At 38.4% G+C, this 15789-nt stretch overlaps 1 protein-coding gene across 9 annotated transcripts in view; it reads right to left on the bottom strand.

Moving 5' to 3' along the window:
• Nucleotides 1-15789, bottom strand: part of DYRK1A (dual specificity tyrosine phosphorylation regulated kinase 1A) — a 150505-nt gene that overhangs the window by 17844 nt on the left and 116872 nt on the right. For all 9 annotated transcript variants that reach the window (XM_047719983.1, XM_047719976.1, XM_047719998.1 and 6 more), the window contains 5 exons: nt 15000-15188; nt 10850-10997; nt 5630-5916; nt 2944-3090; nt 966-1106 (listed from right to left, as the gene is read on the bottom strand). In XM_047719983.1, the coding sequence (XP_047575939.1) occupies nt 966-1106; nt 2944-3090; nt 5630-5916; nt 10850-10997; nt 15000-15188 (912 nt within the window). The remainder of the gene's footprint in view (nt 1-965; nt 1107-2943; nt 3091-5629; nt 5917-10849; nt 10998-14999; nt 15189-15789) is intronic.

Genomic DNA, 15789 nt, shown 5'->3' on the forward strand with positions numbered 1-15789 from the left:
ATATCCCAAACAATCAGATAGTTATACATTACATTCGTTTTATACTACCAACAAGCTAGATTATAAAACAGGATTATTTTTAAGAAGTTAAATCAAGGGCGCCTGGGTGGCTCAGTGGGTTAAAGCCACTGCCTTCGGCTCGGGTCATGTTCCCGGGGTCCTGGGATCGAGTCCCGCATCGGGCTCTCTGCTCGGCGGGGAGCCTGCTTCCCTCTCTCTCTCTGCCTGCCTCTGTCTACTGTGATCTCTCTCTGTCAAATAAATAAATAAAATCTTAGGAAAAAAAAAAAAAAAGTTAAATCAAGATGCAAAGTTGCCATCATGTACTCTGTTAAACGGACACCGTTTAGGTATCTGAAAAAAAGTTCTCAGCTAAAAGAAAATTACTAAAACAAACCTAATGATTTGAAAACCTCACGCTGAGGATTTTGGAGATGTGACATTCCTGCTATCCATGCCACTAAGCTAAGAACCTGCACTGAAATCGATCCAAGGACTCTAGTCAGTTCATATTCTTGTCACAAACTGCCTAGTCAAAAATCTTTTTCTCCTATCTGAAATTTAAATAATAAAAAAAGAAGCATGATGTACTGTAATTATGACCTCTGTGGCTCACAGATGAAGTACTGTTAACTGTGACTTCATTACAGACCCACACTGTGAGGGAAAAAAGGTCAAATTTCCTGATTCTACTGCTGTAACGAGGCCCGGTGGTTTGATCGGCTGTCTCACAAAGCAGACACAGAGTTTGCAAAATGAAGTCTTAACTCTAACCGGGAAACAAACACTGGTCCAGACAGCTCAGGTCAAACTATACCCAACTTTTAAAGAAATACACCTAAGTTATTAATGAAACTGTTAACTAAAACACGGATGTCAAGTAAACATAAAATGAACTACAGAAAGACCGCTCCAGTAAAATAAATAACAAAGGCTTAAAAAAAAAAAAAAAATCCCTATTTTACCCGTTTTCCATCTTTGGTCTTCTTTAAGTTCCAAGTGCCATCTGGCAACTTCTCAAAGAACTTTCTTGCTTTTGGTGCTTGGTCAAGAATATGAGCAGGTGGAATATTCAGAACTTCCACTATTTTATTCATCTGATCTACCTGTATTAAAAATAGAAATAAAAAAGTCTGTAACTTCTACTGTAGTACATCCTACTTCGGCTCATCAATTCATCCATTCGTTCATAAATTATAAATAAATAGAGCATCTCCTGTGTGTCACACACACCTCCAAGCACTGAGCACAGAATCATGAACAAAACACATGAAGTCCCTCCCGTCCGGCAGTCCCCTCATTCCCCACAGGACAGGGCGGATAATTCAACAAACACATAAAATCAAATAACCATCAAAAAGGAAAAATTCCAGAGGCTTCATCAAGCGTGGACCGAATAAAGTGTTCTTTTTTTAAGTACAGATTCCGTCACTCAAATACCAAGTGTCTACCACATGATAGAAACCGCGCTCAGCAGAACATAGCAATAAACAGAACAGACAAAAATCTCTGCCAAAAAGTTTATATTACAGGGGAAGAAATCACTACTAGACAAATATATAATTAACTATATTATGTCGATGCCAAATAAGAACTACGGAGAAAATTAAAGGGATGGAGAGTGACAAGGGACACTGCAACAGGTACTAGAGGATCACAGAGAAGATGTAGGGAGAGCAAAGACCTAAGGCAGTGAAGGAAGGAGCCATGGTGCTCCCTGGGGACAGGGACTTTAAGGCACAGGAAAGAACTAATGCAAAGGTCTTTGGTATGGGCCCACAGTATGGGCCTAGGTCTACTCTTTCCAAGGGACCACAGAGCAAAGCTTTGTGCTGGGACTGAGAGAGTGAGGGGAGGCAAGGTCGCAGAGAGATAGCAGGAGTCAGAGGGAGTAGGGGATTTTCGAGCCACTCAAAGGACTTGGCTTTTACAATGAATGAAATGGAAGCCACTGAAGTTTCAGGGGATTTAACAGAATATAGTTAATTATATTTTATCATATTTTAATTATAATTAATACAGTAGAATTTAATTTCACACCGTTTAAGCCCATGAAAAAGATACTACTTTACAGGGTAATATTACTGATAACAAAACAAAACCAATCACACACTATGCGAGTCACTGCCCAGGAGTGTCTCACTAGCTATAGTTCAAGTGAATTAACGAGACAGAGGGGACAGGTTTCTGACAGTTGTACAACCCAGTGTAAGTTAAGTCATTAATTTTTGTTGGCCTTTCTTTTCTTATTTACAAATGCAATGGACTGATTAAGATCTGTAATGGTTAACTTTCCTTTTTTAAAAAACGAGAAACCCCATAATGTTTTAAACCAATGAAAAGTCCAATTTCTCTGACTGCCGGAGAGCATGGCCTCTCCCATGCCCTCTTAGGCACTGCCTCTGACCTCCAAACACCTTCTAAGAACAGACTGAAAACCCATGAATTAGAAGAATTACGTATCATCTGTAGCTGTTAAATTCTATAATCCTAATTCACCCTCAATTATTCAGATCAGATCAAAAAGCCCTCCACAAGGCCACTGGTCATCACTTCTTAAATTCCAAATCATACTTTCAAAATTTACAGCGATGTTTACATTGTTCTTAGGGTGGCCCTTACGCATTTTTATCATCATTTCTGTTACATTATACATAAAATCTGTAAAAAATTTAAACCAGAATGCTTAACTTTTATTAACTTACTATTCTTCTCAGTAGCAAATGGAAAGATCTCATTTCTCACCTCAAATCCTAAACTCACCATTATGATAACTGAAAAAACTTTAAAAATGGATAAATTCAAAAGTGTCCCAACATTTGAATATTTAAATTAATAGGCATATTTTCCTAAAAACAATTTTCAGGTTACACTGTCATAGATTAAAAACAAAAAGGAATTATGAAAACAGAAACAGAATTTTAAAAGCAATCCATCATATACCTCATTGGCTCCACTGAACAGAGGTTCTCCAGTGTGCATTTCAACCAAAATACACCCAAGGGACCACATGTCAATAGCAAGGTCGTAAGGCATTCCCAGTAGCACCTCTGGAGACCGATAAAAGCGACTCTGAATATACTGGTATATCTGAAATATATTTCAATATCGTATTAATTCCAACATAAGTTTTGTTTAATTATGCTCCACACTGAATTAAGTACATTTAACTAAAATTAACAGAAAAAAAATAATCGGCTAACTCCTAAATCTGGGTTCCATTTACCCATTTCAACCTTCTACTACAAGTATTATCTAAACAACTAAACATTTCAAGAGTGGTTATTCTGACTGTGAAATGCAAAACACAACACAAGTCCTTCCATTTAGTGCAATCCTAACTGGTAATCACGATCCACACCCTAAAACAAATAATTATGCCTTATTAGAAAAAAGACATTATTGAGAATAGTTTGTTTCTCTATTATTCTTTCCTGCTATGGCTGGCACTTGGTTTACCATTAATGGAAGGACTAAATTGTATTTAAATTAACCTTAAGAATGTATTTCAGCATTAAGTCAAACAAACTCTGTACACCGTAAATGACAGTTCAGGTATCTACACTGTAGTAGTCTCAAAGATAAATGTGAGAAAGGCTGCTAGTAAAATCCAAATGGGAGTCGTTTCTGACCAATCACTTCTGCCCTGCACTCCTCCACCTCAGTCTAAGACTTCTTAGGAAAAGAAAACCTTGAAATGGATAATTTTCAACAAAGTAATCGGAGAATGTCTTAAGAAACCAATTCATCTTCACTTAGCCATTGTAAATTTGTACCTAGCAATATCGTGACAGCAAAGAAAGTTTTATGTAAAAAGAGAAAGAAAGAAACAAAATCCTCCTAACTAAAACTTCCTCACTAACAGTCTCGACTAGGCGGCCAGCAGCACAGTGCTGCTTTCTCGGTTTCTGTGGCTCCCACCGGAAACTCCAGCCAAATCTCCAAGAATAACCTGAGGCCCCCATAAGCAGGTCAACCCAACTTTAATGCCTTGTCAGAGTAAAGAAGCTGAAATTCAAAGGGACCGAGAAGAAGTATTACGTTTCTAAGCTCTCACAAGCCAACAGCCCTGGTAAGCCCCAAAGACTCCCTACTAGTAAGATTGTCTCGTTCCCCGGCTTGTGCAAGAAGTTTGTCAGTCACCTATACATTTTGGTTAAAAGCAGTGGTTGGGTCATCTACAATGTTGTGCCCCCAAAATCCCCCTGAAATACACCTGCCCTGCCACCTTCTGAGACTGAGACTAGGGTAGGGTCACTGCATGTGTATTTTAGAAAGGATCTCTCATTCTATCTGATACACTGAACACAGTTTAAAAACCTCATTGAGCCAAAGGGATAGTTAGTTGTCTCAGTTCGGCTGGAGAGACACTGTAGTGTTTGATATTAGTATGGAACATAGGATTTTGTTTAAATAGGGGGGAAATGATTCCAAATCTAAATCTATTCAAATGACTCTCAAATGGGCATGTATTTTCCATTCACAATATACTTTATCCCACATTAACAACTATGAACAGCTCCTGATTTTCAGAGGCATCTGAAACTGCAAATTTTGCTTCCTACTCCCTCAGTTTATTTCAGTGATCTACAACACCACTGCCATGAGAGCTGCAGAAAAGAACAAGCCTGATAATCCTGTTAGCTGACTACAAATCTTCACGACTGAATTAACCAGCCATATCTAAAACACGAACAAAAGTTGCATGGGACAAGAACTCTCACTCACTTGGAAAAACAAAAACTGGAAAGCCAGTATGAAATACTATCTGAATGTTAGTTGTGGTTTTTCTTTTTCCCCCCAAGAAATGCAGCTTCAGTAATTACAAGTAAATAGGAACAGTGTTTAAAGTGAGTACAATATTATCAAATGATTTTAATTTCTTTCAAGAAGAAAGAAACCTATCACTTCTATGTTATATGTGAAACACACTGTTAAGAGAAGCTTTCATAACACTAGAAAGAATAGTGGGAAAAATCTGCTTTCTTAAATCCGCTAAATCTCAATCTGTATTATTGCTACAGACAGGTCTGTTTTTAGCAGTCTGAGGAAAACCAGTGTGGACACGTGTCAGAATTTACAGAGGGATAAAAAGATTTAAACTTATTTATCAAAAACAAGTATGTCTTGTGCTCGCTTCGGCAGCACATATACAAAAACAAGTATTTCTAACCAACTGTAATTTCTACACTGTATCACCATGTGGAATGCAAAACTACCTGTATATTTCTAAACCCATCAGTTTTTGAAGAAAATCATTTATCTTGATCTATCTTTGGAGAAGAATTTCACAGCAAGGATTCAATATTCGAGTACTGGAATATCCCCAAATTCATACTAAAACCTCTACCTGCGAAATATAGTTAAAAACCACCTTAGGCATACGTATAATTTTTAAAAACCTACTTTTAAAAAAGCCCAATATCTTCTAATCCAGAATCTTGTATTTGCATTTGAAGAGATATGTCCCCAAAACATGTTTCAACACAATGTGATCAGAGTGCTGTATTTTAAGGGTAACTATCCTAGAATTACCTCCAAATCGTAACACATTAATAACATTTCAAGTATCTACCGACACTACTTTACCTAATTCTATTGTAATTCACAAGTCCTGAAATACACTCACCCTCTGCCCCAGCTGACAAGAGCTGCCGAAGTCGACGATCTTGATTGCGCTGCGTTTGGGGTTACAAAGAAGGATATTCTCAGGTTTTAGGTCACAGTGAATGATACTAAGTTCTGGAGTCGCAAGGAAAAGCAGTGCAGTGCACATCTGCTGTGCAAACTTTCGTGTTAGGTTCAAAGAGACACCTCGAAAATTGGTGTTCCTCAACAAGTCATAGAGGTTGTAAGACAGCATTTCAAAAACTAAACAGAGATGGTTTCGAAACATAAAGTGGCGTTTCAAATGCACTGAAAGACAAAAAAAGTTTCATTTTAAATTATACATGCCAATAAAATGAGAATAATGTATGCATGAACTCTCAATCTACAACATTTCAGTGTCAAATGTAGAGTGAAAATCAAGTTAAAATTTGGAGATCAGCATTCTGCAGTAACAGCACATTCTATAATCAGTCGGGAATATCTAAATTGTTCATCTGCTGAGTTAAAACAGGTGTGGTGTCTGCCAATAAACAATATAATGTAGAAGTACCACCAAAAGACTTTGCTTAAAAAAAAAAAAAATGAAGTCAGGTCTGAAAACAAGCAGCAAAGCAACAAACAGTACTGAGAATACTTCAGTAACTTTATGCTCACTTCTACGAGAAAGCATTTTTTACTTCCTCAGAGCCCAACCTCACAACTTCATCTAAGCTCCACCCACTGGGATTTCCAAGTTGTGACAATGCGGGACTTGGCACTGTCTCTGGGAAGGTTTACAGGCTCTGATACATATTCACATTCTGCTCTGCTGAGCCTGAGATCTCCCTAGTAATTTCCTGCAACAACTGTCAAAGGAAGACACAGATCTTTTTTTCTTTTAGGAAAACAAAACAAATATTTGAAAAGCACACTTTACAAGATCTTAAAAGAGTTCATAATCAAATCATTTGATTGTGTTCACCAAACTGGTAAATGGTATATCTTGTACACAACTGAAGGTCTGGGAAAACTTGAAAATAAAGCTCAATCAAAAGAAGAAATTACAGGGACGCCTGGATGGCTCAGTTGGTTAAGCAGCTGCCTTCGTTTCAGGTCATGGTCCCAGCGACCTGGGATCGAGTCCCACATCGGGCCCCTTGCTCGGCAGGGAGCCTGCTTCTCCCTCTGACTCTGCCTACCTCTCTGTCTGCCTGTGCTCACTTGCTCTCTCTCTCTCTCTCTCTCTGACAAATTAAAAAAAAAAAAAATTCTTTCTTAAAAGAAGAAATTACAAGTAGGCTTATGAATGAGAAAGGAGTATAGAAGCCATTACACGCTATCACGCTATCACTGCTGACACACTAAAAAGGCCTAATACTCACTAAATCGCTTCAAAGACTGTGCTTTTAGTACTAACACTGCCCATCAGATGAGGTCACTCAGTGAAGTGCTGCCCTTCACTGTAAAACTCTCATATATACCAAACTGAACACTCATAACTCAACTGGAATGACACAAAACCACCCATCTGTCAAGGTTACCTTCATTTTGGTCTTTTAGTTTCATAAAAACAGAGGCTCCTCTACAGATCTATCTGGAGTAACCATGGTGGTATTCAAGGTCTGGTCCCTGAGAATGGGAATACACTGTGTTGTCCTGCACTGCCTCCTGGGGAGCAGTGCACATCAACACTGTTTTTACATCATCCTGACACACACGATCCAAAGTTAGGATAAATAACAATACAAATACTTCGTAGCTGTATCAGAGCCTACAGTACAACTCAACACTCTACCAATAAAAGGAATCCTTAAAGGTTACTGAAGAATGTATAATATCTGCTCTTAATCACCGAAGTTCATATGTTTCATACTAAAAACAGAGCTCCACATGCAATAGAGACACCCCACAAACTTGGTCAAGAGTTTTAATTTGATTAAGCAATAGCCACAAAAAGAACGCAAAAAAGTAAATGATGCCACAATTCCAGTTTAATTATGAAAATTTCTTTAAGAAGCTCTGTGATTAGAAAGTTCCTCCAGTGGGGGTGCCTGGCTAGCACAGTCAGTAAGCATACGACTCTTGATCTCGGGGTCATGAGTTCAAGCCCCACACTGGGCATGAAACCTACTTCCAAAAAGAAAAGAAAGTTCTTCCAGTGGAAGATCAAGCCACTTGGTTCCACTTGACTTCCCAATTCATTATTCCTTTACTGAGTATCTACAATGTACTGAGCACTAAAGACATTGTCAAATCTCCAACACAAGTATATTTATGTATCTTTTAAAACTGAACTTTGGGGATAATGGAGGGTCAGCAAAACTTTGTTCTAGACCTAAACTGAATTTTCTTTTGACTAGATCATGACAGGTACCAAATAATCCAGGTGAGAAATTATGCTACATGGTCAAGTAGTAGTTTTAAGTTTCAAAGACTTAAGATTATAAAACTCATCAGAATAAATTATATTTATCTATCACACTAAACAAAAGTTAGTTATATCAGAAAAGAGCAATATGACTTTGAGACATCTTAAATTTAAGTATCAAATCTACCTGCAGCACTAGGTCTAAATCTAAAGGTTTTATTTGCCTTCCAATAGAGAACCTCAGTTCCTTAACACACTGCATTCACCACCTCCCTAAATAAGAACTTAAAAAAAATTTCATCTAAAAAACATCAATCATGATTAATGCAACTTTCATAATCATTTTAAAGTTTGCTAAAAAACTGGGGCGCCTGGGTGGCTCAGTGGGTTAAGCCTCTGCCTTCGGCTCAGGTCATGATCTCGGGGTCCTGGGATCGAGTCCCGCATCGGGTTCTCTGCTCGGCAGAGATCCTGCTTCCCTCTCTCTCTCTCTCTCTCTCTCTGCCTGCCTCTCCATCTACTTGTGATCTCTCTCTGTCAAATAAATAAATAAAATCTTAAAAAAAAAAAAAAATAAAGTTTGCTAAAAAACAAACTTTATTTATTAAAATTTATTAAATTTTTTAACTTACTAAAAAAAGTTTATTAAAAACAAAAATGACAGGCATTATTATATACAACCAAGTGGCTAGCATTTATTGAATACTTACTATATACTTTCCATGTTTTCTTTCAATAAGGCAGAATTAAAATGTTACAGTAATGCTATCAACATATTCTCTACTACTTAAGCAAACACTCAAAATACAACATACAAAAATGAGGAGGAAGAAGTGGAGAGGCATGTCCACAGATTACTTTGTAAGTCAAGTATCCTTCGAATGTCCTTCTTGTGCTTCTATGTCCCTTAAATGGAAATACACTCAAACTTACACTAAGTTATAACTGACACTGAACAATAAGTGTTCAGTGAATACGAAAAGCTTTTAAATACAGATGTAACTGCAATGGATTATATCAGGTATCTACAGAGAAGAAACTAAGAAAGAAAAATTAATAGTATAAAAGCTCGTTTTCTTGCAATACTGGGGAATGAAGGGTGTTCATAAATGAAATCTGATCTTGGTATCTGAACCTTACATTTTTTTTTCAAGTTTATTTATTTACTTGTCAGAGAGAGAAAAAGCGGGGGGGGGGGGGCAGAGAGAAAGGCAGAGGCAGAGAGAGAAGCAGGCTCCCCCCACTGAGCAAGGAGCCTGATGTGGGACTCAATCCCAGGACCCTGAGATCATGACCTGAGCTGAAGGCAGAGGCTTAACCGACTGAGCCACCCAGGCGTCTCAGAACCTTAAAATTTTAAACATGCATTTTTTTCTTTTGTTTCCACCGTTTTGGACAAACTAAAAAACCATACTGCCCTACTTACTCATAAAAAGGTATTTTATTACATAAAATTTAACCTCATGTTTATCAGGTAAAGCCAACATTTCTGAACAGGGTTGCTATGTATACATGCCTACAGGAAACTTGCATAGTTACTTGATCCAAAGGTCTCAATCCTAAAATTGATGGCATCTTGTATTTATACTTCACGGCAATTTATTTCTCAGTGGCACATAAAATAATGGGGTCTTACAATCATTAGCATCATAGATTTGACTGAGAATAGTATTAAACAAGGCATAATTTTTAATGTTATGCCCATGTATCAACTGATCCTAGACTTCGCTATTTGTTTTTAAAGATTTTATTTACTTATTTGAGAAAGAGCACAAGGGAGGGACAAAGGGAGAGGGAAAGGGAGAAGCAGGCTCCCTGCTAAGTAGGAAGCCCATCACAGGGCTCAATCCCAGGACCCTGAGATCACGACCTGAGCCAAAGGCAGAGGCTTAACCAACCGAGCCACCCAGGCACCCCTAGACTTCACTATTTTCATAATTATTCTATCTTCTTTTTGTTTTCAGGAAAAACACTGTAAGACAATGAAACAACAGAGTCTGACTCGGGCAGAAGTAGGTTCAGATGCTAGCTGCAGGGGCCTGGGAACTTGGTTATGTTATTCTTTGTATATAAACTGTCTATAATAGGGGCACCTGGGTGGCTCAGTGAATTGAGCCTCTGCCTTTGGCTCGGATCATGATCTCGGGGTCCTGGGATCGAGCCCCACGTCAGGCTCTCTGCTCAGAGAGCCTGCTCCACCCCCCCACTCTCTGCCTACTTGTGATCTCTCTCTCTCTCTCTCTCTGTCAAATAAATAAATAAATATTTTAAAAAATAAACTGTCTATAATATAAGGATTTCCTTATAAGTATATATATTATTTATCTAATGTAAGTTTCCTTATAGGACTGCTGTGACTATTGCAGATGATGGAGAAGAACACAAGAATATGACAGGAGTTTGTTAAAAAGTGGCTATTACCACTTTTCTGCTATAGTTTTTAAGTCTTAACAGCTTCTAATGCTGCCAAACTGACAGAACCTGGGGAGGAGTCTGAGATCTTGGCTAAGATATTCCAAAACTGGTTCTATAATATATTAGCTTACTTCTAATTTCTAAGCTGTATTAGAAATGGTTAAAGTTACCAAAAAGAGGACCCCTAGGTAAAATTGCACCATTAAAGCAAAGAAATGGCACTAGTAACTTGTAAAATATGACACTATTCTTGATTCTTTCTAAATTATATGCCACCTGGAATGCCCATTCCCCAAGATCTAGAGTGTTACTGCCAACTCGAGTAACATTTAAATCTACACCCCCCCCAACAGAAGTAAACAGTTGAATTTTTAACCTAGCACTTTAAGATATAATCAATGTATTTTCATACATAAATAACCATTAACTCAAACTTCTGGTCCAGATGAGGACACGTGGCTTTATTTGTTCGTTTACCTATGTAGTATTTCATTTCAGTGTCATGTTTGTTCATGAGCTCAAGAAGTCGCACTTCTATCTGGGCTTGATTCAGAAAAGCCTTCTTGTTCTTTATTATTTTAATGGCAACCCATTCTTGCTCCACACGATCATAAGCCTTTACAACCTGAAAGAGAAAAAAAGAGGAATAATTCTCTATTTCATTAGTGGCCAAAATTTCACATTTTACAATTCACCTTAATTGTATATTTACCTAATTCTCACTTTTCTGACCTCCCTAAGCAGAAGAGGTCCTATTCATTTCCATTCAGTATCATTCATCTATTACTTTACAGTCAACTTTAAGTCAATCTTTTTATTATTTCTTTATTTGAGAGGTAGAGAGCATGAGCAGGATCAGTGGGAGAGGGAGAGGGAGAGGGAGAGGGAGAAGCAGACTCCCCACTGAGCAGGAAGCCCCATGCTGGGTAGATCGCAGGACCTGAGCTCACCTCAGATCACAATCTGATCTAAAGGCAGATGCTTGCTTAACCGAAATGAGCCACCCAGGCACCCCAAAGTCAGTCATTTCAATTAACTTTCTTTTGTATCCTTACACGGTTTCTAAATATCCACAATATCGCTTTCTTTTTAACAAAAGCTAGATTAACTCTTTTCCTCCAGAAGTAAGTTATAAATCTTGTCAAGTGCTTTGGTTTGGGAGAAAGAACCTGATTTAAATCTCAAGTATACATGTAAAATATTTAAAAAGTTCTAAGTCATTTGAAAAATGCAGGTAACTTCCTAACCTTAAATTAGATTTTCAGAAATTAAAACACAGGTATTTAACAAAAGACAAATCTAATACAGATTACCAGGGAAGTTCCATGATAAAAGTCAAAAGCCACAATTAGATGGGTCTTGATAGTTATAAAATCAATGCCAAGAAAAATGGAGTGCTCATGAGCAAATCACTATGTACACCTCTTGTTTTAATTTTACTTGTGGAGCATAAGTAATAACACGGAGGACATTGGGTGAAGGAGTGAAGTGAGTTGGGGGAAATCGGAGGGGGAGACAAACCATAAGAGACTGTGGACTCTGAGAAACAAACTGATTTGGAGGGGAGGGGGTTGGGAGAGCCTGGTGGTGGGTATTAAGGAGGGCATGTATTACATGGAGCACTGGGTGTGGTGAATAAACAATGAATCTCGGAACACTGAAAAAATAAAATTAAATTAAAAAAAAAAGAAAAAAGGAGTTTCGTATTATTAACAAAGATTTACATAAAAATTAGAAAATCAATGCACAGATAAAACTATCCACAAATCAGAAACCCACTATAACTGATTAAAAGTTAATTTATAATCTATGTAGTCTGAATAGGCAATAGCTTTATCCATTTTCTAGCACATTCACAAAGTCTGGAGATGTAGGGAGAACTCCTTGTGATTCCAATGTGTAGGCTGTCCCACTGGAGAAGAGAAGTGAATGGAATGCATGTTCCAAAATTTACATCAGTCAAGGTTAGATATATTGTCAAGGATTATATATGCTTCAGTTAAAATCAAACTTGGAATGAAAAATGCATTTATTTTTGGTTTCACCCAATTCTAAAAAATACAATCTATTGTCTTTAAAATCAGAGATTACCCCAGTAAACATCTGACCAAGTGGTTTTGATATTCTTCTGTTCACTGACTATACTACTGGCACCAAGAGCTGCGGTTCCATGCCCAGATCCCAGTGGTCTCCAGGACAAAGGCCACCAGCAGGGCCCAACTATTTACTGACTTAGCAAATAGTTAACTGGCTAAATGCTAAAGCAATGGTTTTTGACCCTGAATTACACGTTCAACAGGCAGTTTGAAAAATACAAATGCCCAGTATCCAGTCACAGAGATTCTGATTTAACTGGTCTGGAGCCTAGGCAACAGTCCTATCCCCGAAACCTCCCTGGGAAATTTCAATGTGCAATCAGGACTGATAACAACCACTGGCAAAAGAAATGAAGGAGTCCCTCATATGACAAAGATCTGGCAGTTTAGAGAAAGTCTGACTAAGACAGTACGGAAGACATTACTTGGTGAGTGACAGGTCCAGAACCTGAACACCCTTCAGCTTAAGGGAGGCATCAGTCTGACCTGATGAGATGGGGTGTGATGTCAAAAAGGCCTCTATTTTCAAAGATCTAACTACGCTCACTTGCTCTTAGGAACTGAAGTATGAGAAAATTAAAGTGAAGAGGAGGAGAAAAACATCACTCTGACACAAAGACTAAATATTTAGCGAAAACTTTAAAAAAAAAAAAAAGGAAAACAAAGTTTAGAGTCTGCTGTATGGCCACAATTTTCATGGTGGACAACATATTAGTTAGAAAAATGTCCTGCTGGGGGACCTGGGTGGCTCAGTCATTAAGCATCTGCCTTCGACTCAGGTCATGATCCCAGAGTCTCGGGATTGAGCCCTGCATCGGGCTCCCTTCTTGGCAGAAGGCTGGCTTCTCCCTCTCCCACTCCCCTTGCTTGTGTTCCCTTCCTCACTGTGTTTCGCTCTGTCAAATAAATAAATAAAACCTTAAAAAGAAAGAAAAAAAATATCCTGTTGAAGGCAACTGCCTGAACAGGTGGTATAATTTTCAAGATGAAGACAGCAATCCCTCTATCTAGGGTGTGCTTCGCCTTACTAAAATCTGGGCCTTAGAAAGGCCTCTCCTTAAGAGACTGACAGAGAAGTAGAAGGTGCTTCTCACAAAAAAGTAGTATTTCATAAAGAGGGACTCCCAAACTACTGAGAAACCCTAACTCAAAGAAAAAGAGCTTATGAATCAAGGAAAAGTTCTCTGAGTTATGTACAATTATCGAAATTCCTTGAAATCATGGAAAGGGGGAGGAATTTTATGCAGATGTCAGGAGGGCCTTGTAAAGCCACAGTGGCATTACAGCGGTCCTTTAGCAACCTCGTGCGGATCTCCTTACAGGTTTAATAGCTGCCATCCTTGCGGGTCTACACCTGTGGCTGCTAATGACCTACCATATACTTTTTGTCCTAAGCATGATCAGACTGACACATGAAGAATCTTCCCTCACAGGTTGAGAAGAGGCATTTTTTCCTATCTCAGGGCAGGAACAGATCAGTAAGAGCATGTGCTCTGTACTTTTTTTAAAAAACCCAAAACAAACATTTTTAAAAAGTAGTTCAGTAAAAGTCATTTTAAACCGCATTCTATCCTCATTACTGAGAAGTCAGAAGTGGTGTTTGGACTGCAGGTTAATAACGGACTCCCCACACAAAGTCTGCATGGCAAAGGAGACGGGAATCAACAGTAAATCACACCTCAAACCAAACCAAAGCAAACAGAGGGACTGGATGAGATAGGATCGACAAGCGAGAGTAGCTGGGGGGTCCACAGCCAGAGAAAAAGTTTTTAAAAGAGCAAGGACGAAGGTGTGATGGCTCTCGGTCTGAGCATAGCTGATACAGCAGAGAGACGTATTTAGGGTTTTGTGCTTTGTAGCAAGGCTGGGTGCACAGGTGAGGAGGGGAGAGCTATGAGCGGAGAAGCAGCCAGAAACAAAGATAAACATCAGGTCTCTTGGGGAGCCCTTTCCTCACTCTTCCTGCTCGAAGCTGCTGAATGAGCCTTTCCATCACAAACACCCCCATCACAGTACCAGCCATGCTGGTGCTGGGAGAACAGGAAGAGGAAATCCTAAAGACCATCTGCCCACTTCAAGGCCTGATAACAGAAGGTGACACAGCCCCTGGCTTTCCCAGACTCCAAAAAAGTAACAGGGCACCTGCTGTGCCAACGGAACTCTTATCTTTTTAAAAAGGATTATCAGGCAGGAAGGTAATTACTTCTAGCATCCCACATCGAAGAATCATCCAGACTATACGAGAGGGGCAACATCACGTATTAGTGATTACAACCCACCACTCAGTCATTAGTAAGATATGTACTAGAGAGCTGCTTTAGAAAGTAAATACGGACAAAGAAAGTCTAATGGAGTTTTAGAGCTGATGTAGTTTTACTAGCTTTAAAGAAGTATGATAATCCAAATGCTCACATATCCACTGTTTACAATATATTACAAACACTGAAAGCATACCACTGAGGGAAAGGTGTAACAACATGATTCACTATCAAGTTCTAATTTAGGAAATTCAGCATTTTCCATTAAATTACCTGTCCAAAGGAACCTTTGCCAATCAAGGAGTCGATTTCGTAACGATCCATCCACTTCTCTCCGTTTTTTACAATATAATCATAGTTATCATCATCATAACCATCATTGTAAACCTTCCGCTCCTTCTTATGACTAGAATCGTCTCCCTGGCCCTGTTGGTGTCGTCGCTTCTTTTTTGCATAGTAAACCTGAAATGAGAGTATACAGTGTTTACTCTATAATTTAAATCTTTGGCAGTTAGCAGGAGGCATATACATATATACATACACACATACACACATATGATATGTATCAAGAACATGTATGAGACAAGTCTGCCATCAGGAGGAAAGTGATGAATTTTTATTCTTTAAACAAATACCAAAAAATGAAATAAAGAACTTTCTACAGTTGTTATTAGAATTACATATTAACACGGATATATAACCAATGAAAAATGTCTACCCTGAAATTCACTTTTCAATTATACTGTTTGTACATTTTATAAATAGATGTTAAGTGACTAGTCCAAAGTAGCCCATTCAAGAAGACTAACAGGGCCCAATTTACATTTATGTCTTAAACTAGGGTATAATTTCTATACAATGAGGGGGCACAGCTCTTAAGAGTGTAATATAAGGGATTTAGCGGGAAAAATATATAGAGATGCCAATGTAATCAGCAAACGCCAAACCAAATAAAGAGCATTTTCATCCTCCTCATGTCAGTATCTTGCATGCCCTCTGCCAGTCCATCCCAATTTTACATTTGCTCTGAAGGCAAAAAGTTTTAAATATGAAAGTCAAGATA

Source organism: Lutra lutra, chromosome 1 (assembly GCF_902655055.1).
Source record: "Lutra lutra chromosome 1, mLutLut1.2, whole genome shotgun sequence".
Classification (NCBI taxonomy): domain Eukaryota; kingdom Metazoa; phylum Chordata; class Mammalia; order Carnivora; family Mustelidae; genus Lutra; species Lutra lutra.